Source organism: Monodon monoceros, unplaced genomic scaffold, assembly GCF_005190385.1.
Source record: "Monodon monoceros isolate NGI ecotype Baffin Bay Population unplaced genomic scaffold, NGI_Narwhal_1 Super_Scaffold_20, whole genome shotgun sequence".
NCBI lineage: Eukaryota > Metazoa > Chordata > Mammalia > Artiodactyla > Monodontidae > Monodon > Monodon monoceros.
The window spans coordinates 17,292,945-17,316,525 of NW_021703777.1; the positions used below are offsets into that span (position 1 = coordinate 17,292,945).

Sequence of the window (23,581 nt, forward strand, 5' to 3'; positions counted from 1 at the left end):
TTAAAAATATTTACATCCAAAAAGAAAGGTTACAATGTGTTAAACACTATCCATAAAATTAATATTACTGTAGGAAATACACGTACCATATGTTTATATGCTAAATCTGCTCTAAGTGGTGGCAGCTGGGTAAAAGTCTTTTTCAGAAATCTCTATTCCAACAAAAAAATCCAATTGTGTGTTTGTGTGTGGGTGTGTGTATATATATATCTCAAAATATATAATTATGGCTTTAGAACATGTAAATTAAAATTTTTAATATTGTTGACCTAAACACCCTGCTAATTCCCAGGTCCTCATAAGACACTAAATCTTTATTTCATAAAGATTATATATCTTCATCAAATCTTGTACTTCTGCTTGTATTTATGAAACAGATCCATGGTCACAGCAGAGGAAATGTGAAAAGGGAAGCCCAGGTCACCATCACGTGACACAGACCTTCTGTCACTTAGAATCTCAAAATGTCAGGACAGTTCGAATGCTGAAGTGTAAAATGATGGTTTTTAGTGATTTGTTTCCACACCTTCCAAACAAGAACATTTTATACAATCGTCCTTTCTGCCTGGGTTAGGAAACTTCAGGTAAATTCTGTTACTGGAAATCCTTCTGGGCCTGAGGTCCCCACCAGAAAGAAAATGAATTGGTATATGAGTATATGCATATGGGTATCTGAGCTGATTCTTGAGGCATCGGTACAATTGCAAAGGCTGACAAGAGGAAAGGGGTTTCCTTGCTGAAGGGAAAGCATGAATATGCTAGGAAGGTGTGAACAGGAAGGATAATCCAGTGTGCTTAGACTTCTGGGTGCCAAGGAGAAAAGTAGGTGAGCCCTGCTCCCTTACTTTATCTCCAGAGCCTAGCACACAGGCTGTGATAGAGTGGGTGCTAAATTCTCAGTTGTTGAATAACTGGGTATATTAACAAAGTAGGTTGTGGTCCAATAGTAAAGGCTTTCAAAACCATGCGAAGTCATTGATATTTGGGAGCAACTTGAGTTTTAGCAGCTTAGTGAATGCCTGGCTAATATGGTAAAATACAGAAGGCAGGAGACATATTATCATGCTACTGTGTTAACATGTCCAGGTGAGAGATTACTGGACTGAACTAAGGTAACAGTCATGGGCAATGAGAGGGAGAATCCTGGAGGAGAAACTGGACCGGGCACTATCAGAGCTTAGCATCAGTTTGCATGTTGTAGGCAAGAGTGAAGAAGGAGTCAAACGTGATGCTCTGGCTTCTAGTCTGTAAAAGCAGAATAAGTGGCATCATTTGCTGAGATAAGATGTACTGGTGGAAGCATTATTTTGAGTGAAGTTGATGCAAGTGGGACATTCAACTGGAGCTGTGTGGAAGTCGATGGAAATTGAAGAGCTTAGGTTTATAAATGTCAATTTAGAAGCCACTGCCTTAAGGTAATATTTGAAACAAAATTCCTAAGAGTAGAATTTATGTTTCTTTGGATAACAGCTAGTAACTATTTTTCAAAGTGACCATATTAAGCTATTAATATTGCTTGAATAAGTAAAGGTGTATGTCGGAATAGACATTTTTCCCAAGAAGACGTCCAAATGGCCAAGAGACACATGAAAAGATGCTCAACATCATTAATCATCAGGGAAATGCAAATCAAAACACAATGAGATATCACTTCACGCCTGTTAGGAGGGCTACCATCAAGAAGATAAGTAACAGGTGTTGGCGAGGATGTGGCTAAAGGGAATCCTCATGCACTGTTGGTGGGAATGTAAATTGGTGCAGCCACTATAGAAAACAGTATGGAGGTTTCTCAAAAAAATTACAATAGAGCTACTCTGTGGCCCAGCAATTCTACTTCTGGGTATTTATCTGAAGAAACCAAAAACACTAACTTGAAAAGATATATGCACCCCCATGCTCACTGCAGCACTATTTACAATAGCCAAAATATGGAAACAACCTGTGTCCATGGATGAATGAATGAATAAAGAAAATGTGGGGTGTGTGTGTGTGTGTGTGTGTGTGTAATGGAATATTTAGCCATAAAAAGAATGAAATTTTGCCATTGGCAACAACATGGATGGACCTCAAGGGCATTATGCTAAGTGAAATAAGTCAGTCAGAGAATGACAAATACTGTATGATCTTACTTGTATGAGGAATCTAAAGCAACAACTTCATAGATACAGAGAACAGATTGGTGGTTGCCAGAAACAGGAGTATTGGGTGGGAGAAATAGATGGAGGTCAAAAGTTAAAGAACAAACAAGCAAACAAAACCTAACCTTCAAGGATCAGAAGAAAACACATTTTAAAAAGCACTTTGAAAACTGTAAAGTAAGGAAATTTTGTGGCATTACTTGAAGAAGTGAGCAGCTTTGTGCTGAAATAAAAATAGCCAAGATGAAATCAATCTAGTATAAAAGAATGAAGTCCAGAGGTTTTTTAAAAAATTGGTTGATATAAGACGATGACATAATAAGTCTATGAAGAAGAAGTAATCAGCTTTATCAATCTTGCTACATAAGATAATCAGAAATAAAATATGAAGGAAACAGATGCATTTATAAATACTAAATTTAAAAAGTGACCTGTGGGGAGGAGACAAGAGAACTATAAAAAACAGATACCTTTGATGTGAGTAGAGCAGTTCAAAGCCTTCATTGATTTGTTTAAAAGGGAAAACATGGGTTGTCACTTGGTCCAGGTCAAATTTCTTTTCCAGGAAATCAGTCACTAGTTTTGGAACATCATCTCTGCTTTCCCAACCTGTAAGTAAGCATACATGTTCTCTTTAGACTTTACTGAATGATCTTTATGTGTTATTATATTTGTTCCTTCTCTCTCTTGCATTATTACCTTTTCCCCATACGGGACTATCCTTAACAGCACACAAATGAGCTGTATTTCTCCCATCTTAAGAAACAAAGGCAAAAACCCCATGAGGAACCTCTATTTCCCCCACAACTTCTAGCTACCCCATGTCTCTGCTCCTTTTACAGAGAAACCACTTTACAGTTCACTGCTCCACTTCCTCTTCTCCCATTTTCTCTTGAGCCCACTCAGCACTCGGCTAGAACAGCTCTTTTCAAGGTAACCAAAGATACAGACAACGGTTAATGTGAGGCCAAGCCTTGTTCTCTTTCCACAGTACCTGGTGCACAAAAAATGAGAGGCTGGTTGGTACAGATGAGATTCTTTAGAGAGGGCTCCTTCAGGGAAATAAGACTTGAACTGAGAACTACACAAGAGGTACAGGTTGAGCCTCCTCACTTTGACTCTTTGTGTGATGTGGGGAGATATTATGGATTACCCAGGAATTAGAAGTAAAATTCAGTTATGCACTAAATGTCTTTTGGGAATATGCTAAGGACCAGGCACTGTTTCCGGGGCTGGGAATAGGGTACAGGTATAACATACCCAGTCCCTGCTCTCAGGAAGCATGAGAATCCTCTCATTTAGTGCAGAGAGACTGACAATAAACATATAAGCCTCTGCCATTCTTGCCTCCAAAAACGCATCCTTTCCGTGTGCATCCAGCGCAGAGCAGCACTGGGTCATAGGTGAGCATCTTGGCTGATAGAGGAGCCCCTACCACCACACCGACCCCGTAGTTCATGCTGCAGGATGCAAGGGCATCAATCTGCGTTTAGAATGAAGAAGACTGTTTCTCATGTCTCGTAATATGTTGTGGGCTCAGAAATGCCCTACATACTATTGCAGTTCCAGTAGTTGGTTTTGTTTCCAAGTCATGAAGTGAAATTAGGCCCACATGCCTTTTTCTTTCTGCTTGCTTTTTTTTTTTTATTTCAAACTTTCTTTTTATTTGTTATTTATTTATTTATTTATTTATGGCTGTGTTGGGTCTTCGTTGCTGCACGCAGGCTTTCTCTAGTTGTGGTGAGTGGGGGCTACTCTTTGTTGTGGTGCGCGGGCTTCTCATTGCGGTGGCTTCTCTTGTTGTGGAGCACAGGCTCTAGGTGCGCTGGCTCAGTAGTTGTGGCTCATGGGCTCAGTAGTTGTGGCGCACGAGCTTAGTTGCTTCTTCGTATGTGGGATCTTCCCAGACCAGGGCTTGAACCCGTGTCCCCTGCATTGGCAGGCAGATTCTTAAGCACTGCGCCACCAGGGAAGTCCCTCTGCTTGCTTTAAAACACTCGCAACACAATTTTAGTCATGAATTAAACTCGTTCATACATTTGTCCTTTAAGGCAGAAAGTAGAAATTAATGTGGTCAGTGTTCATGGCATTTTCAGTTTACCATGGACCAAAATGCAGGGAGAAATTCCTATATTTTCAGACCAATATCACCACTTCAGATAAGGTTTGGAAAGCCATTTGAACTAAATCAAATTACCTATAATGAATCAATTAATCCAGTTTTTTTAAAGTTTAGTATGAAAATTAAATCAAATACTAAAATGTGGGACAAAGGAATCCCTTTCTTGGTTACATTTCTGAGACTAACCCCACATTTTCTGGTCATCCACCCATCCAGTCATTCATTAATAGTTTTTTGAATACTTGGTAGGTTGTAGCAATAGATGTTGGCATTTTTCAGAGACCAATGTTCATTAAAGTATCATCTGGAAATCAGTAGGCCATAGCAATATTCAGTGTTGCATATTGGCTGTGTAAACATGGTATTTGTTGCTATGGAATAATTCTAAGTGACACTAAGGAAGGGGAATGAAAACAGTGGTAAATTAAAGACTACTTGTTCCTAAAGTACCAAAAGTATTAGGGCGAATTTAGTCTCCTAGTCAATTGTGAGCAGAATTGACTTTGTCCCATATTTCCAAGTCTCCCTCCCTACCTTATCCCAGGCTGGGGCTTTCCAATCCAGGAGATCTGACCTGTTTCTCAGTTTTAAATGGAAGTCTGGTGCTACTGACTGCTACAAGGGAGGCGTATTTTAAAAAGTTGAAGGCTCCTATTTTAAGAGAATTCAGAAAGGAGAAAGCAAACTCAGGTATAGAGTGAGAAGTTGGCTACATCGTGGTTTTGAGGGAAGAGACTGCCAAATTTGGAATAGTTCCTTTCGCCCCTGGATCTCCTCCTTCTCTGTCTCCAGAGAGTCACTTTGTGCTGTTTGACTTGCTAACATTCAAGAGATGGAATCACTGTTGCCAAAAAAGCCATACATACAAAGTAGATTAACACTTAAGCAATTTGCCTAGTTGGTTGACTCCCTCCCTGGCAGTCTGATCACGTGAGAGTGGTATGACACGATACACTTTTGTGAAGCAGACCCGCACATAAGTTTTGCTTGACTTTTTAGGCACAAGTGCTTCATGATTACCAGGTATTTTGCCTAACAGGTAGTTGCTTTCAGTAAAGCTGTGGAAAATGAGTTTACCCTGTGCGTTCAAGGTAGTTTGGGTATTGTGTGGCTCCTCTAATCTTGGCTCTCACCATAGTTTCAAGATGCCCAATAACTTCAAAACTGTAGCCCAGTGTCACCTGTCATTTCTTTTCTTTTTTATTTTAAATTAATTTTATTTAGTTAGTTTTGGCTGCTTTGGGTCTTCGTTGCTGCATGCAGGCTTTCTCTAGTTGTGACGGGCGGGGGCTACCCTTCATTGCAGTGTGCGGGCTTCTCATTGCGGTGGCTTCTCTTGTTGTGGAGCATGGGCTCTAGGTGCACTGGCTCAGTAGTTGTGGCTCACGGGCTCAGTAGTTGTGGCTCACGGGCTCAGTAGTTGTGGCTCATGGGCTTAGTTGCTCCATCGCATGTGGGATCTTCCCAGACCAGGGCTCAAACCCGTGTCCCCTGCATTGACAGGCGATTCTTAACCACTGCGCCACCAGGGAAGCCTCGCCTGTCATTTCTGACAGCACCTCATTGATGGGCTTGGTGGAATCCTTGGGGCTGATGCACTTAATGGCTCTGACAGCCACAGCCTTTTCAAATTTGTCTTTGTTGAGGTCAATCCCAATGATCCTGGATGCACCAGCTGACTTACAGCCCATGATGACCAAAAGGCCAACTCTTCCCAGGCCAAAGGCCACACAAGTTGAACCACGGGTGACCTGTGGAGAGACAAGTTCCTGTAAATGTTAGACCTAGGGTTAAAATGTGGAACCTGCAAAGTATCTCCAATATTAGAACACAAAATTCAGAAGATCACTATGATGAGTTATTAGAAATGGATGACTTGTTCTCATGAGAATGCCACAAAGAGAGCTAGAAACAGCAGAATGTCTGAGAACAGAAAAGGAACAAAATCAGTATTTTGCATATAAATGAAAACCTTTGATAAAAGGTTACATCATTCAGGCCTTTGTTGTGGGAGCTTTTGCAGCCTTTTTGGCCACCACCCATAACCTCATCTAACCTCATAACAGGATTAAATAAGCACTTGGATCTCTATTACTCTTCTACACAAAACCATGCTAAATCTGTTTTAGATTTGGTTTAACTAGCATTTTCTTAATAACCATAACTCTGAGTCATTTGTAAATAAATTGTTTTTTCATTGAAGTTGAATTTCCATGTTGCAATTAGATGATCCATGTGTAGCTCCAGGAAGGAAATGTAGTTAAATCAGTTGGGATATTTTTACCCTGTACTGTGCTATGTTAAAGAAGGTTCTAGCCAAAACTCACTTTCCTGCTAGTAGAGTCCTAATCCTTTTTCATAGCAGGAATCAGGGAGACCTGAAAACCAGGAAACCCACAAAAAGGGTATGGAACTTATTGTGATCATTTTTGTCTTGTTTTCCTTTCTTTTTTCTCCTCCCTCCCTTCTTCCCTTTCTTCCTTCCTTTTTTTTTTTTTTTTCTTTTTCTTTTTAACATGCAAAGGCTTATGTGTGAGCAGGGTGTGTTGTCATATGTCCTGATTCTCCGGTTTTGTCCTCCTTTGCAGGAATTACCTGAAAAAATAGCCTGTGTGTGGAGGTCTGTGTATGCATGTGTTTTGAAATGTCTGAATTTATAAGCAGATACTTAAGTGGGTACAGAGGTGCTGTAGTTTCAGCTACGGCATCCTAACCCCTCAGTTCATTTCCTGAATTTGGAGCTCTGAAGTTAGTGTGGCCATTCTCTCAAGTATCATTCAGTCATTCACTCATTTATGCAGCAAAGTTTATTGATGGATTCTTTGTGGTCAGCATTTTATGTCAGAAACTAAACTGGGTGTTCTCTGTCTTTTCTACTAGTTTATCTGCTAGCTGTAGTATCTAGATCTGAGATGGAATTTTTTGTTGATGGTTGAATTCTAAATCTAGAATTTTATGATTCTAGCACTGTCTTCTGGGACCTCTTTCAGCCTTCCTTATTTAATCTCTAGCAAGATTAGGCTGTGGTGGCCCTGAAGTGTGATATTTCTGACCACCTGGGAACTGTGGCTCTAAAGACTTCTCCCTAGGACTCCATCGCTCATCTGGAAAGTTGTAATTTTTGACCTTCATGTCACCCTGACTCTAAGCCTTTAAGTGGATCATGGCCCCAGTCTCTTGCTAACTTCAGATGTCCCCCCACCTGAAAAACCAAAACCAAAACCAAAATAACTTCTCTTCCTTCCCAACCTTCTTGTTCTACAGAATGGGAACTGGAGATTAATATCTATAGTGAATTATCCATATCATTATTATAGAAGAAAGTTATAGTCTAAAACAAGAATGTCAATTTTAGGTCACTTAAAAATTTTTATTATTTAAAATAATATTTTATTATTTTGTATTTTAAAATATAGTAAGCTTCCACTTTTTAGTATTATTTTTCTTTACTCTTCTGATCCCCTTCATGATCTTTAATAAATACTTAAATTTCACTCTCCCAAAGAACCTTAGGACCTTAACCAGCTCTTGGGAGATAACTTTTGAGTCCTTGGAATATCATGTCCACTAAGAGTGTCTTTGTACATCTGAGACATTGGGCTACTCCAGATAGTTTATGCTAACAGTGTGACTTACGGTGAATGCCTGTTTTCATATGTCTGGGGCTTTGATCCATCAGCTTAACTCCTGATGCTACTGGAGTCTGAGTAGCTGAGGTCAGTCCTGTGTGTGCTGTGTGCCTACATGACTGTTCCCACAATAGAAACCCTAAACACCAGACTTGGGTGAGCTTCCCTGGTTGGCAACACTTAATATGTGTTGTCACACATTGTTGCTGGGAGAATTAAGCTCTGTCCATGTGACCCCACTGGGAGAGGACAACTGGAAACTTGTACCTGGTCTCTCCTGGACTCTACCCTATGTGGCTTTTTCTTTTGCTGGTTTTAATCTGTATCCATTCACTCTAACAAACTGTAGCTATGAGTATAATAACTGTTCTGAGTTTTATGAATCCTTTTAGTGAATCATCAAATCAAAAGAGCGTCTTGGGGGACACCAACACATCCTCATATTGTAAGTTTGACCTATTTTCAAATAGGCAAAGGCAAGAATATGTGTTCATTCAAGTAATTTGCCTTAAGATATAGCTTCCAATAAAAAATTATACCTAAAAGTGGAGAATGTCTTGGTTAATAATATATTAGCCAAGTACTAATATGGTACCAATATATCAAGTACAATAAAAAACTTAGAATACTAACATAAAACCATATCCAATGTCCCTTCTCTCACCTCTATCTTGTTAGAAAATTCTTAGTGGAAGGTCTCGAGGAATGTTCCAGCACCAAGATTTTCCAAAGAAATTTAAAAGCAAGTGGTTACTAACATATGTCATTGACATGTACATGCATGCTAATGTTATACATTCATAGATCTGAGACCTGTCTTGAACCTATGTCTGGGATAAATCTACTTCAACGCCCATATGTATATTTTCCACAAGCTCCTCACCTTTTTATTCTTCCACATATTTGGACATCCCTTTCCTTATTCATTCATACATCTCTTTTTTTCCAAATATTATTTATTAAGTCATTACTATGTCCAGGCTCCTTGCTAAGTACTGTAGTGAATAGAGACTTGGTCCATACCTTCTTGGAGCTTGTGGTCTAATGAAAACTAAAGGTGTAATAAGAATTTGAGATTTGGGACACATACTGTTAATGAAGCAATCATGTAGCCTTGAATAATGGAAGGAGGTTCCTGCTTAGATGGAGTAGACAGAAAAAAACAAAAAACAACTTCTTTGAGCAAGTGGGTTATCTTTAATCTGAGAATTATGTTAATGAAGCACCTACACAAGGGCTCAGTAGATGAGTGTTCCAGACAATCAGAATAGCTTGTGTAAATGTCTTCATGTAGAAACAGGCTTACAGATCTCAAGAGAGGTGAGTGAGTGTGAGTGGATCATAGTGGAGGAGATGAGATTGTTCCAAGTATGGAAGCTACTGAAGGATTTTTGGCAAAGAAGTAATGCAGACCAATTTATGTTTTATAAAATTCCTCTGGCTTGTAAATGGAGAATTACTGGAGATGGTCAAGAGGAGTAATGAAGACTACAGAAGGGAGGCCATTGCATCTGTCAGGATATGATGATGGTAGTGAGTTGAAGAAAATGGAAAGATTTAAAATATACCTTGTAGGTAAAATTAACAGGACTTGCTGCTGGATTGCATATAAGGTAATGGAGAGGGAAGATCAAGGATGAAGAAAATTTGAGTGAGCATAGATATGTTTGGGTGGTAGGGAGGAAGAAAATTAAGAATTCTGTTTTATACATATTCAGTTTGAGATACCTGTGAGGCCTTCTAAGGGAGAGGTCAGGTAAGGAGTTGGACAAAAGAATTTGGGGTTCAGAGAGAGTTTGAGATATAAATTTGGAGTCAACTAACATATAGGAATTTTTAAGACTTTGGAGTTGGATGAGCCACCACAGTATGGAGATTACTTGTGGAAATGGTTTTACTATTTATGAACTGTGTGTTATTCTACTTACTTCTTTGATTCATTAAGAGTGACATAAATTGAATCCAAATAATCACTCTTAAATATGCATTCATGTTTTCATACTATATGCCAGCCATTATAGGTTGAATTGTGTCCCCATGCCCAAACCTGCAATTTCATATGTTAAAGTCTTAATCCCCAGTACCTCAGAATGTGATCTTATTTGGAGATAGGGTCTTTGCAGATGTAATCAAGTTAAAATAAGGTAATTAGGTGGGCCCTAATCCAATATAATTGGTGTCCTTATAAAAAGGGGAAATTTGGACAAAAAAGACTGGCATAGAAGGAAGGTGATATGAAGAGACATAGAGAGAAGACAGCCAAGGAGAAAGGCCTGGAACAGATCTTTCACTCACAGCCCTCAGAAGGAACAAATCCTGCCGACCCTTTGATTTCGGCCTTCTACTTTCCAGAATGTGAGACAATAAATTTGTGTTGTTTAAGCCCCCTAGTCTATGGTATTCTGCTACAACAGCCCTAATAAACTAACAAACCAGCCTTGATATTTATTTTGTGAAACAAAAGATTAATTTTATTTTATTTATTTATTTTTTAACATCTTTATTGGAATGTAATTGTGTGTTACTTTAGGCTGTATAACAGAGTGAATCAGCTATACGTATACATGTATCCCCATATCTCCCCCCTCTTGCGTCTCCCTCCCACCCTCCCTATCCCACCCCTCTAGGTGGTCACAAAGCACCGAGCTGATCTCCCTGTGCTATGCGGCTGCTTCCCACTAGCTATCTATTTTACGTTTGGCAGTGTATATATGTCCATGCCACTCACTCATTTGGTCCCAGCTTACCCTTCCCCCTCCCTGTGTTCTCAAGTCCATTCTCTACGTCTGCATTCCTGTCCTGCCCCTAGGTTCTTCAAAACCATTTGTTTTTGTTTTTGTTTCTTTTTAGATTCCATATATATGTGTTAGCATATGGTATTTGTTTTTCTTTTTCTGACTTACTTCACGCTGTATGATAGTCTCTAGGTCCATCCACCTCACTACAAACAACTCAATTTCGTTTCTTTTTATGGCTGAGTAATATTCCATTGTATATATGTGCCACATCTTCTTTATCCATTCATTTGTCGGTGGACACTTAGGTTGCTTCCATGTCCTGGCGATTGTGAATAGAGCTGCAGTGAACGTTGTGGTACATGACTCTTTTTGAATTATGGTTTTCTCAGGGTATATGCCCAGTAGTGGGATTGCTGGGTTGTATGGTAGTTTTACTTTTAGATTTTTAAGGAACCTCCATACTGTTCTCCATAGTGGCTGTATCAATTTACATTCCCACCAACAGTGCAAGAGGGTTCCCTTTTCTCCACACCCTCTCCAGCATTTATTGTTTGTAGATATTTTGATGATGGCCATTCTGACTGGTGTGAGGTGATACCTCATTGTAGTTTTGATTTGCATTTCTCTAATGATTAGTGATGTTGAGCATCCTTTCATGTGTTTGTTGCCAATCTGTATATCTTCTTTGGAGAAATGTCTGTTTAGGTCTTCTGCCCATTTTTGGATTGGGTTGTTTGTTTTTTGTATATTGAGCTGCATGAGCTGCTTGTATATTTTTGAGATTAATCCTTTGTCAGTTGCTTCATTTGCAAATATTTTCTCCCATTCTGAGGGTTGTCTTTTCGTCTTGTTTATGGTTTCCTTTGCTGTGCAAAAGGTTTTAAGTTTCATTAGGTCCCATTTGTTTATTTTTGTTTTTATTTCCATTTCTCTAGGAGGTGGGTCAAAAAGGATCTTGCTGTGATTTATGTCATAGAGCGTTCTGCGTATGTTTTCCTCTAAGAGTTTTATGGTGTCTGGTCTTACATTTATGTCTTTAATCCATTTTGAGTTTACTTTTGTGTTAGGTGTTAGGGAGTGTTCTAATTTCATTCTTTTACATGTGGCTGTCCAGTTTTCCCAGCACCACTTATTGAAGAGGCTGTCTTTTCTCCATTGTATATTCTTGCGTCCTTTATCAAAGATGGTGACCATATGTGCGTGGGTTTATCTCTGGGCTTTCTATCCTCTTCCATTGATCTATATTTCTGTTTTTGTGCCAGCACCGTACTGTCTTGATTACTGTAGCTTTGTAGTATAGTCTGAAGTCAGGGAGCCTGATTCCTCTAGCTCTGTTATTCTTTCTCAGGATTGCTTTGGCTATTCGGGGTCGTTTGTGTTTCCATACAAATTGTGAATTTTTTTGTACTAGTCCTGTGAAAAATGCCATTGGTACTTTGATAGGGATTGCATTGAATCTGAGATTACTTTGGGTAGTATAGTCATTTTCACAATGTTGATTCTTCCAACCCAAGAACATGGTATATCTCTCCACCTGTTTGTATCATCTTTAATTTCTTTCATCAGTGTCTTATAGTTTTCTGCATACAGGTCTTTTGTCTCCTTAGGTAGGTTTATTCCTAGGTATTTTATTCTTTTTGTTGCAATGGTAAGTGGGAGTGCTTATTTAGAAATAAAATTTCGAATCTGAATTTTTTCTTCCAGTTGATTTGCCATTGTGTAGAAACAGTCTGTACATGAGATGTTTTCAAAAACATTTTTCCCAAAAAGCTTCAATTTTTCAAAAAAAATTATTTAAAAAATAAAAAAGAAGGAACTAGCCCACCCTGCTGCTTACCTTGCCAGTTTTAATAGCAGTCCCATATCCAGTGGAAAATCCACATCCAATTCAACAGACTTTCTCAGGATGAGCTTCATCATCGATCTTAGCAACAGAAGTTTCATCCACCACCGTGTACTCAGTAAATGTACTAGTGCTCATGAAGTGATAGACTGGTTTGCCCCTGCATGTAAATCTGGTGGTGCCATCAGCCAGGACTCCATGACCAGTAATGCTATTTGATACGTCAAACGCTCATATTAATTCAATTCAAAAATTAGCACAGGAACAACTAAATGGCATTAGAGAAAAGTGACTGAAACCTACTGACTACTTACACAAAGGTTGCCATCTGGGTCGCGACAAGCCTTGCATTCTCTACACTGAGGCAGAAAGACAGGGATGACTGTCACCTAGAGGGAAAACATCATGATATAAGGTGTTGGTAATTAACATTAAAGCCTGAAATTGATGAATGTGAATTGAGCCCATGCCACATGCAAGAACTTCTTAAAAGTAGAACTTGGAGATATTACAGGTTTGGTTCTAGAGCATCACAATAAAGTGAGTCACAAATTTTTTGGTTTTCCAGTGCATGTAAAAATTATGTTTACACTATACTGTAGTCTATTAAGTATGCAATAGCATTATGTTTAAAAAAACAATGTACATACCTTAATTAAAAATTAATGCTATTGGAAAAATGGTACTGATAGACTTGCTTGACGCAGGGTTGCCACAAACTCAATTTGTAAAAAAAAATTCCACTTTGAAGCCCAATAAAGCAAAGTGCAATAAAACAAGGTATGCCTGTATTCTAAAGTTTACAAGCACCATCAGATTTGCTTGCTAAAAGTTGAGATTTTGCTAAATTAAACTTCACTCTATATAATCCATTCTCCTTGTATTCTTTTATCCTCCTAAATTCATTAAGGCTCCCCTAATAATTCCTAGTTGTGCTATTTCCTTTGATAGGACAGTCAACCCTACTTATCTCAGACTTGTGACTTGACATTTACACACCTGGTTTCACCATAGTGACTCCTTCTCCAATGCTCTCCACAACCCCAGTGGCTTCATGTCCCACAGTCACTGGAAACTTAGACACTATTGCTCCTTTTGTCATGTGCTCATTTGTCCAACAGATTCCTGTGGCCAAAATCTGGGTTCAAAGAAAAGAACATTGCACCAACTAGCAAACGGGTCATTTTACAGTTGGGAGAATATTTATCTGTCTCTTGAAAAGATTATAATTGTTTAATCAGTATGATTGTCTCATATAATAGTGTTGACTCTTAGATTCTGAGCCGAAATATCAACCCTCAGACCAAAATCTCTCTCTTTAAGGAACTTCCCTGGTGGCACGGTGGTTAAGAATCCACCTGCCAATCCAGGGGACATGGGTTCAATCCCTGGTCCGGAAAGATCCCACATGCCACGGAGCAACTAAGCCCACATGCCGCAACTACTGAGCCTGTGCTGTAGAGCCCGTGAGCCACAACTACCGAGGCTGCATGCCACAACTACTGAAGCCTGCGCGCCTAGCACCTGTGCTCCACAACAAGAGAATCCACAGCAATGAGAAGCCCATGTACCACAATGAAGAGTAGACCCCGCTCGCCGCAACTAGAGAAAAGCTTGTGTGCAGCAAGGAAGACCCTTAACAACTTAAAAAAAAAAAAAAATCTCTCTTTAAGGAATTTGTAGTATTGCTGCCTCTGGCCTTGTTTTGAATCTCAGTGCCTTTTTGAAGTAAATTGATGCTCTCGTGAGGGAACTATAAGGCAGATGTTACCATGCAGCCAGCACAAAAAATAGATTTTTACAGTTAGTTCCTCCTCTTGATGAAAGGTAGAGGGAATGTTGTATAAGAAGAGAAGTGAGCAAAACTGTACTGTTACTGGGCTTCCCTGGTGGCGCAGTGGTTGAGAGTCCGCCTGCCGATGCAGGGGACAGGGGTTCGTGCCCCGGTCCGCGAAGATCCCACATGCTGCGGAGCGGCTGGGCCCGTGAGCCATGGCCGCTGAGCCTGCGCGTCCGGAGCCTGTGCTCCGCAACGGGAGAGGCCACAACGGTGAGAGGCCCGCGTACCGCAAAAAACAAAAACAAAAACAAAAAACAACTGTACTGTTACTACAGTGCTCAGGTAACAGGAGATGGTCAAAGAAAGATAGACGGCAATGCCTACTCAACAAGCTGGTGTTCAAACTAATGGTTAAGCTCTGTTCAAAGGAGTGGGGGAAATCCTCCGGAAGGGAAATCCAGGAAGCTGTCATTTCTCCAGGCACAAATGAGTTCCTCATTCTTTGTGAAAAGTAATCTCAATACTATCTGATACATTAGTCACAATTATTAACTATTTTTATCAAACACTGTGTCAATAAAAATTCAACAAATAAAAGTTATAATAGAGCAGATTAGCAGGGTTGTTTTTTAATCAATAAGTCATTAATTTTATATTCAGTATGACCAGATCCTTATTAAATAAAAAAAAAAAACCAGTATGAGAACTAATAACCAAAATTTGGGAAGTATCTCCTTATTTAAGAATCCAACCTCACAACAGTGATATACTCAAAGTAGGTATGATAACGTTTTAGACTTATGTACTCTCAGGCTCATTACCTTACTACAAACTTCTTTAGCCTTTGATGGGGCAATTTCTGTTTCCTCAACGGAAAAGGGATTCTTCTGTTCCCATAGCACAGCTGCTTTACATTTAATAACCTAAGAAATTGGTGAGAGTTATAATGGGTCCTAATTATCTCTTTACAGTTACAGAATCTGCAAATAATATAAATCTGGGCAGAAGATCCCTAGAGATCATCTTATGTACACCCATGTTTGATATATGAGAAATGCAGCCCAGAGACACTAAATAATGGATCCATGGGCACACAGCACATGGGAAGCAGGGCTGGACTAGATCTGAGGTACACCCTTTCCAACCCTTTGCTTTTGCTGCCTGTGGTCACGTAATATTTTATTAAGCTAGGTTTTTTTTGGCTACAATTTCAAAGTAACAAAATGTCATCTGTGTATCACTTATTCACAAGAGCGAATTTATAAAACAGAAAATGTTGTTGATTTATCTGCAAGAATCTAAGCCAGTATTTAATTGTTGTATAATCATGTAGCCATGGTGAAGAAATTAGAAATTGGCTTGGTTAGAGATGAAGGGAACCATGAATGTCATGAAATGTATAGACTGAATTCCTGGATGACTCAATTTGTGTCTTTGCACCTCTGAATCCTTTTTTGCACCCAGCCCAGTTCTTGCAGCTTATGGGTCTAGATAGGCGAGGTGAAGCTTCTCATCTTATAGAAGTGGAAACTAAGGGGTGGAGATCCTCAGTGAGTAGCCTCCAGCTGTTCAGTTGGTTTTGGTATAGTTATTCAATTAAGTAATTTTGCTGACATTATTGAAATCAGTGAGGGGTGGATGGAGAGATAGAGAGAGAGAGGGAGAAGGAGACAGGGAGAGATTTTTCTTGTTTTCCCATCCTCAAACCTGTCTAGGAATCGTATAAAATATTTTAATTAATTTGTTCAGATACAAAATGAGTTATCTCTCATCTTACTTGTCGACTAACATACACTCCTAGAGATCTCCTTTAGATGGATGGTTACATGGCTCTTTTGCAAGTGATTAAGTGTGAGAAATGATATGCTGGAAATAGATGGGAGGCTGAAAGCCATCAGTGACTTTAACATTCACCCTCTGCCTCTGCAAGGCAAATGTCATGGGTCACAGTGCAATGTGGGCCAATCTCAAAGTTAGAAATCTCACACCACAATTCCACACAAGTGTCTGCTGGAATAGTTGAGATTTAAAGTCAAACTATTTTATCGATAAGTAAAGACATAAATATCAAATATATGGAGAATGGAGGAAATTTTATGCTTGAGGATGATAGAAAAAGTCATAAAGGAAACATCTAAGAATGAAAATCTTGTGTGTTGAGAAACAGTAAATAAATCTTCCAAATGTAAGTAATTCAAGCAAGTAGTCTGAGGGAAAAAAGCTTAAAGCAAAAATGACGAGTTAACATTTTTTGATATATACAATGCATAATCGAATTGATAGGGAAAGCATTAAAACTTCCACTACCTCTTCTGCCCTCCCACATATTTTACTCATACCTGGAGATACATGCAAAGAACATAAAGACGAAAATACAAATTAGTAAATATGTAGTGAAGTGTTTGTTTTCCTTGGTTATAAATTTTTTTAAAAATAAAAGTAATGAGATAATTCTCTGTTAGGTCGATAATGATTTTGTTTGTTTGTTTGTTTTTTGCGGTACACGGGCCTCTCACTGTTGTGGCCTCTCCCGTTGCGGAGCACAGGCTCCAGACGCGCAGGCTCAGCGGCCATGGCTCACAGGCCCAGCCGCTCTGCGGCATGTGGGATCTTCCGGGACCGGGGCACGAACCCGTGTCCCCTGCATCGGCAGGCGGACTCTCAACCACTGCGCCACCAGGGAAGCCCCGATAATGATTTTTTACTTATGTATTGTCAAAGGGGTGGTGAAATGGGCAGTGTCATTCATGTCAACACCTTTGGAAAATAATTTTCAGTATACATCAGGATACTAAAATGGTTCTTTTTTCCTGTGGGTGGTCACATTTTGTTTAGCAACTTAATTGAGATATCTTTGCCATATAAAAATTGTATATGTTTAAGGAATATAACTTGATGTTTTGATATATGTATGCATCGTGAAAAGATCACCACAATCAAGCTAAATAACTTATCCATTACCTCTACCTAGTTACTATTGTGTTTTCATGTGTTTGTTCATGTGTGTGTGTTAAGGTTTAATTTAAGATCTGTCCTCTCAGCAAATTTCAAGTATACAATACAATATTGTTAACTATCATCACTATGCTATACATTAAATCTCCAGAATTCATCTTGTATAACTAAAACTTTGTACCCTACTTAAGAATATTTTGACACTTTCACCAGGTAATTCCATTTAAAAAAACCTAACTTAAGGAAATTGTAAATTCAGAAAAATATTAGTATATATTAGAGGTCATCACAGCACTAGTTATAAAGGGAAATATGTAAACAGTATGTGTAAACAAATATGTAGATAATAGAGAAATGAGTAAATGAACTGTAAATCTAGAAATTAGACATTTAAAAAGTTTATAAATTGTTATAAATTTGGAAAATGCTTATATTAAGTTGGAAAAATAGGATAAAAATATTTATATATTGTACGAGTACAGCTACATAAAATATGGATGGAAAAATCAATGGTAGTCTGTAAGATATAAGACAATTGTTGATTTTTTCTTCTCATATTTTCTGATTATCCAAATTTTCTGGAATGATTATTGTTACGGGCTGGATTGTGTTCCCCCAAAATTCACATGTTGAAATCCTGACCCCCAGTACTTTGGAATGTCTGTATTTGGAGATAGGGTCTTTTAAGAGGTTAAAACAAGGTCATTTGGGTGGTCCTTAATCCAATATGATTGGTTTCTTTATAAGCAGAGGAGATTAGGACACAGATATATACAGAGATAAGACCATGTGAAAACACAGAGAGAAGATGGCCATTTGCAAGCCAAAAGAGAGGTTTCAGAAGTTACTTCCAGCACCTTGATCTCAGACTTCCAGCTTCCAGAACTGTGAGAGAATTAATTTCTGTTGTTTAAGCCATCCATTCTGTGGTACTTTGTCATGGCAGCCCTAGCAAACTAAACAATCATCTTTTACTTTTTTAATGAAAAAGAAAACATTTATTATAAAAAGAGAAAAAAGCAATCCCCAGTGTAAAGAGAATCCCTCCTTTCCTGTGATTCAACTGAAACCCTAAAGCAACTTGGGCAATATAGAACTCTAATGCAAACCACACTATTGCATGCATATCTCTATATCAAAATAGTATAGCTTTTATGCTATATCTTAAATTATATACTGTATCATTAATTTTAACTGGAAACTGCTGCCTTTAGGTTACAGAGCTCTCCATCGTTGGAAATATTCTAATAATGGCTAGATATCCACTTTATAGAGGTAGCACAACTAGAACTCAAGCATCTGTTGGTTGGATGGAGTTGCAAATTTTTAAGATTCCTTCCAACCCTAAGAGTCATTAATTTCTATGGGTAGAGTTGCTAGCTTCTAAAGTCCAAAATTAATTCCCCGATTGAGCTAGTTTTGCTGGGTCCTTGACCCAAACTAGAATGCTTTTATTCTAGTTCTATTGCATTCCAGGAAGAATTATTTCAAATTCTAACATCATAGGGCCTCCTCACTTTGTCACATCACCCAGACTTCAAGTGTCATCTTCATTTTTCCAAAACCTTAAGGTAGGCTAAATGCAAAGTTGTTTAAACAAAAACAAAACAAACAAATGAAAGCACCTAACACTATAAACAATTGGCATACCCATTTCAAGCAAGCAACTATACTGACCAACCTGCAAATGAAAAAAGTGCCAAAACTATTTCTAAGTTAATGCCAACTCTGTTTTAAAAGAATAAACATACTTTACCTACAATGCATTCTTGGTTTTTAAAGATTTTTTTAACTTGTATTTTGATGAAAACTGTACCATTAAGAAATCTTAAAAGCATGATACTTTCTTGTCCACTTTGCATTCCAGAATTAGCATTTTTCCATTGTCAACAGCAGGAAAATCTTTTCTAACGGCTGAGAATGAGACCTTGGTTACCCTATGAACTACAGAAGTGAATGTAATGCGTGCTATTGAAAGTCAATTTATGGAAACATTTTGCTTACCAGCGCAAATGCCCAGCTATCCTGAAATTAAATTATTAATAATGTCAATAGAAACCACATTTCTCCATTTTCCCCCACTGTCTTACTGAAAAACCTTAATACGCTGTTTTATCCTGTTTCTATTGGCATTCTCTGAAACTCCAACCTAGTGTCCCCCCCACCAAGTGTATGCTTGCTCAACGGGCATTTAATTCCCCAAGAAATAACCCCAAGTATTTAATTACGTTAAGGTATTCCAAGTTTTAACAATCAGTCCCACATTATTAGATCATAATGAGGATACAGAAATGTTCTGCTTACTTTTCCATTAGTGCCCATCCTGTCTTTCTCTTCATTCTGTTTATTAGTAAACAGAGACTTTTTCTGCCTGATGTTTGGCTCCGTCTGCTGTAAATAACAGCATCTTGTGCCTTCAGTTAAATAGTCTGGCTCAACAGTTCCACCTTTAGCGATGACTGATAGCCTTCAAGACTTTCCAATGGCTCATGAGCCCCACCATTTGCAGATCAAGTTGTGAAAAGCAATACAGTAACTTATAATGATCAAACCATGGGTAGAGCTCTAACAAAGACAGGATAATCAAACCTATTGAAAATGACTGAAAGCTTTCTTATCCACCTTATATCTGGGAATATAAAAACATGTCAGGTTAGTTCAGCTCAACACAACCCAGTAAAAACATACTGTATGCTTCTTTAGCTGCTCTGCAAGGCGCAGCTGATTTTAGGCATGTGTGTGTGTGTATTTATTGATGCTCTCCTTCATGCCACAAAGACATGATGTAGTTTGTGGAAAACATGTAATTAAACATAAATGAAAATAAGGCCAAGAAAATGTAAACAAATTGGAATAGAAGGTCAAAATTTGGAAAGAGGAGTTGGGGGTATATAGAACATAGGTATGGATAACTATAGTTTATAGATATTTGGGGGATAGTAAGATATGTAAAACTTGTTAGTTCTGCACGTAGACAGATTATGGTCTGAACCCAAATCACCGTTACATACACGGCTGTCTCATACAGTTGTACAGGTTGTGCATGGCACAAAGGCACGCAGTGCAGAGCAGAAGTCCACCCTGTATACTGGCTCTCAGATGCCAAAGGGCTTTTATTTGGGCAAGTGCTTCACTCTTCTGAAGTAGCTGTTTAAATACTTCAAGCCACTATTTCTTAAAATAAGATGCACTGATCCTGGAATCTCCTGGATCTACTGACTGTATTGATAGGAGAGTGTCCAGGATGAATTTTATTGTTTACACTATTTGGGGGTGCACTGGCAGACTTACCTCCAAGTAAATTTATTCTACACAAAGGACGTTTTACTCTTGTGGAGTCAATCAGTGGAGCAGGTTTTCTAAGTCTTCAAAGCTGTTCAGATCATGAAATATTTTTTCAGACAACAGATATGAACAAAACTTTCTTTTGAAAACCTGGTATAAGCTTTGCCCACAGATATCTCTCTCAATGCAATATAGTAAGTGTTGTAGGTCCAATTTAAAACCTATATGCCTAATTCAGAATTAGCAGTAAGAAGGACCTTGTTTATCCATTCTATATGTAATAGCTTACATCTGCTAACCTCAACCTCCCAATCCATCCCTCCCACACCTCCGCTCCCCCTTGGCAAGCACAAGCCTTTTCTCTATGTCTGTGAGTGTGTTTCTGTTTCATATATAGGTTCATTTGTGCCATATTTTAGATTCCACATATAAGTGATATGTTGTATTTGTCTTTCTCTTTCGGACTTAACTTCACTTAGTATGATAATCTCTAGGTCCATCCATGTTGCTGCAAATGGCATTATTTCATTCTTTTTTATGGCTGAATAATACTCCATTCTATATATGGACCACATCTTTTTTTATTATTTATTTATTTATTTATGTGTCTGCTTCAGGTCTTAGTTGCAGCATGCGGGATCGTCATTGTGGCATGCAGGGTCTTTCGTTGCAGTGTGCAAGTTCTCTCTAGTTGTGGTGTAAAAGCTCAGTAATTGCGGCACACAGGCTCTCAAGTTGTGGCATGCAGACTCTAGAGCACGCAGGTTCAGTAGTTCCCCTGAGGCATGTGGGATCTTAATTCCCCAGCCACGGATAGAACCCATGTCCCCTGCATTGGGAGGCAGATTCTTAACCACTGGACCACCAGGGAAGTCCCTGGACCACATCTTCTTTATCCATTCATCTGTTAATGGACATTTAGGTTGTTTCCATGTCTCGGGTATTGTGAATAGTGCTGCTATGAACATGGGGTGCATGTATCTTTTTGAATTATAGTGTTGTCTGGATATGTGCCCAGGAGTGGGATTGCTAATATTATTTTAGAAAAGAACAGGAAAAAAAATAAAGTCCATGAGAAAAGAAAATAGAATTAGCAATTAGAATTAGTCATTCTAACCCACTGGCTAAATTAAATCCACCAGGTAAAAGCACTACCAGTCGATCAGCCTTGACTGTGAACACCATTTTTTTAGCAGCAAAACACTGAAGAAACCCAGCATATCTTACAGGTATTATCAGATAGAGTTAAGCAGGTGTGGACCAAACAGCTATTTTGAGTTTTAATTTTCAAACCAAAGAAACCAAAATTTATCTCAGCAACAAATAGTTGTTTACTTATGAACAAAGGAAAAAGAGTACCAATATGGGTGGTATCAGCACAAACAAAAAAGTACTCATTTGGTAAACTCCTTCATAAGGCCTTGACAAAATCTTATAGCACCTAACCAAAAAAATAAAATTTTACAAGAAAATAGTGTGTCCAATAAGGTTTAATATCTGTATAAATCTTTATGGCCCTAATCCCTTCTCCAGGATAATTGATTGGATGTTAAAATGTCAAAAACTGAAATTTGGAAGGTAACCTATTAAAAAAAAAAGTTGAGATAAAAATGTTCATGGTCATGTTGCATGATATAGCATGTGGTTAGTCCTAATTTTTGGTTTAGAGAAGTTACCAGCTGAATCTCCCCTGTAAACCCTTTTTACAGTGTTTCTGTGACACTCTGGGGCCAAGTCTCTCAGGGTACTGTATCTCCAAAATGCTGTGAGCCTGGTTCCACTCCAGAGTTTCCAAGAGCCTCTAAAGAAGGGTGCTGATCTCAAAGTAGCCATGCAATTCCGATTTGCTTGGGACAGGGTACAGGGGACCTGGAAGAACTTTGAGAAATGTGCTGCAGGAATATGGGCTTTGGAGTCAGATACACCTGATTCAGGGTCTGGAGCCTTGCTTGAATACGTATGACCTCAATACCACATTTGTAAAATGGGAGTAATAATAACACATTATGTGTCAAAGATTAGCAGTGAGGATCAAAAGCACTTCCTATACTGCCTGTTTCATAATTAGTAGAAAATATCATTGTTATTAACTTGGTTCCCACTGGTAACCAAGGGTTTAAATTTTTTAAATATTTAAAATGTAACCACTTGGGGCAAAATGACCCAGAGTCCAGGCTCAGTAAAAACTGTCTTGTTGAGATCCACTGTGTGTTCCCAGAAGCCTCTAGAATTTCCTAAGAGTTTGGGGCTAAGAATCTTCTGAGTCTAGAGGTGCTACCAGATATTTACATGGAAACAAAGAGGCAGAATATTATCCATATGGGGGGTGATCAACCGTCCTGGTTTGCCCATGACTGAGGGGGTTTCCAAGTCACAGGCTTTTCAGTGCTAAAGCCAGGACACCTTATAGCACCTGATCTAAGAAATAAAATGGAGCTGAGCTGGTCACCTTCTGTGCACCTGCATCACTACACAGGTGCTGTGATGTGAGTGTGTGTGGTGGACAGGGTCACGTTAGCTTCAGGTTGTCAGCCCTCCTCTCTCACAGCTCTGAGCCCTCCCTCTCAGTAACAGCCTTCTATCATGGACCCCAGCCAGGACTCGCATCACCCAGTCTCATAATAACAGCAGGGGAGTGAGAATACTTAGTGGAGTCAGGAGAGCAAGGTTTGACTGTCACCTCTAGCAGTGACTGGTAAGTGCTCATGAAAAGACACTAAATGCTCTGATTTTCACAATGAGAGGAAATTATACTGACTTCAGGGCTTGTTGTGAAGGCGAAGTGAAGTACTGTGTGTAGAAGTGCCCATTAAACTGTCGAACACTCAGTAAATGAAAATTACAGTAAGTGATACCCCTAAGGTTAAGAAAGTAAGAAAAGAGCCTTTGTGTGCACAGGGAAATGGACCTCCGTTTATTGCTGAATCATTCTTAATAGCAGAAATAGTTATGCAATTGTAGTACCCAATGGCATACAACTGCTAGTCACTAGAATCACAGTGACTTTTGTTCTGCCTTAGCAAACCAAACCTTAAGGGTGGAGTTTTACTCTGATCTTTGTTTTTTCAAACACTCCAAACTCAGGTGGTAA

The 23,581-nt window shown here is 38.8% G+C and overlaps 1 protein-coding gene across 1 annotated transcript; it reads right to left on the bottom strand.

Annotated features, from left to right (window-relative positions):
• Positions 1-459: 459 nt before the first annotated feature.
• Positions 460-19,536, bottom strand: ADH7 (alcohol dehydrogenase 7 (class IV), mu or sigma polypeptide). Its single transcript, XM_029234685.1, is given in 10 exon segments — positions 460-484; positions 2,609-2,747; positions 3,486-3,621; positions 5,394-5,441; positions 5,787-6,011; positions 12,465-12,681; positions 12,774-12,859; positions 13,468-13,608; positions 15,072-15,173; positions 19,510-19,536. Coding segments are annotated over 10 exon segments (1,137 nt in total). The 5' UTR covers positions 19,528-19,536.
• Between the last annotated feature and the right edge of the window lie 4,045 nt (positions 19,537-23,581).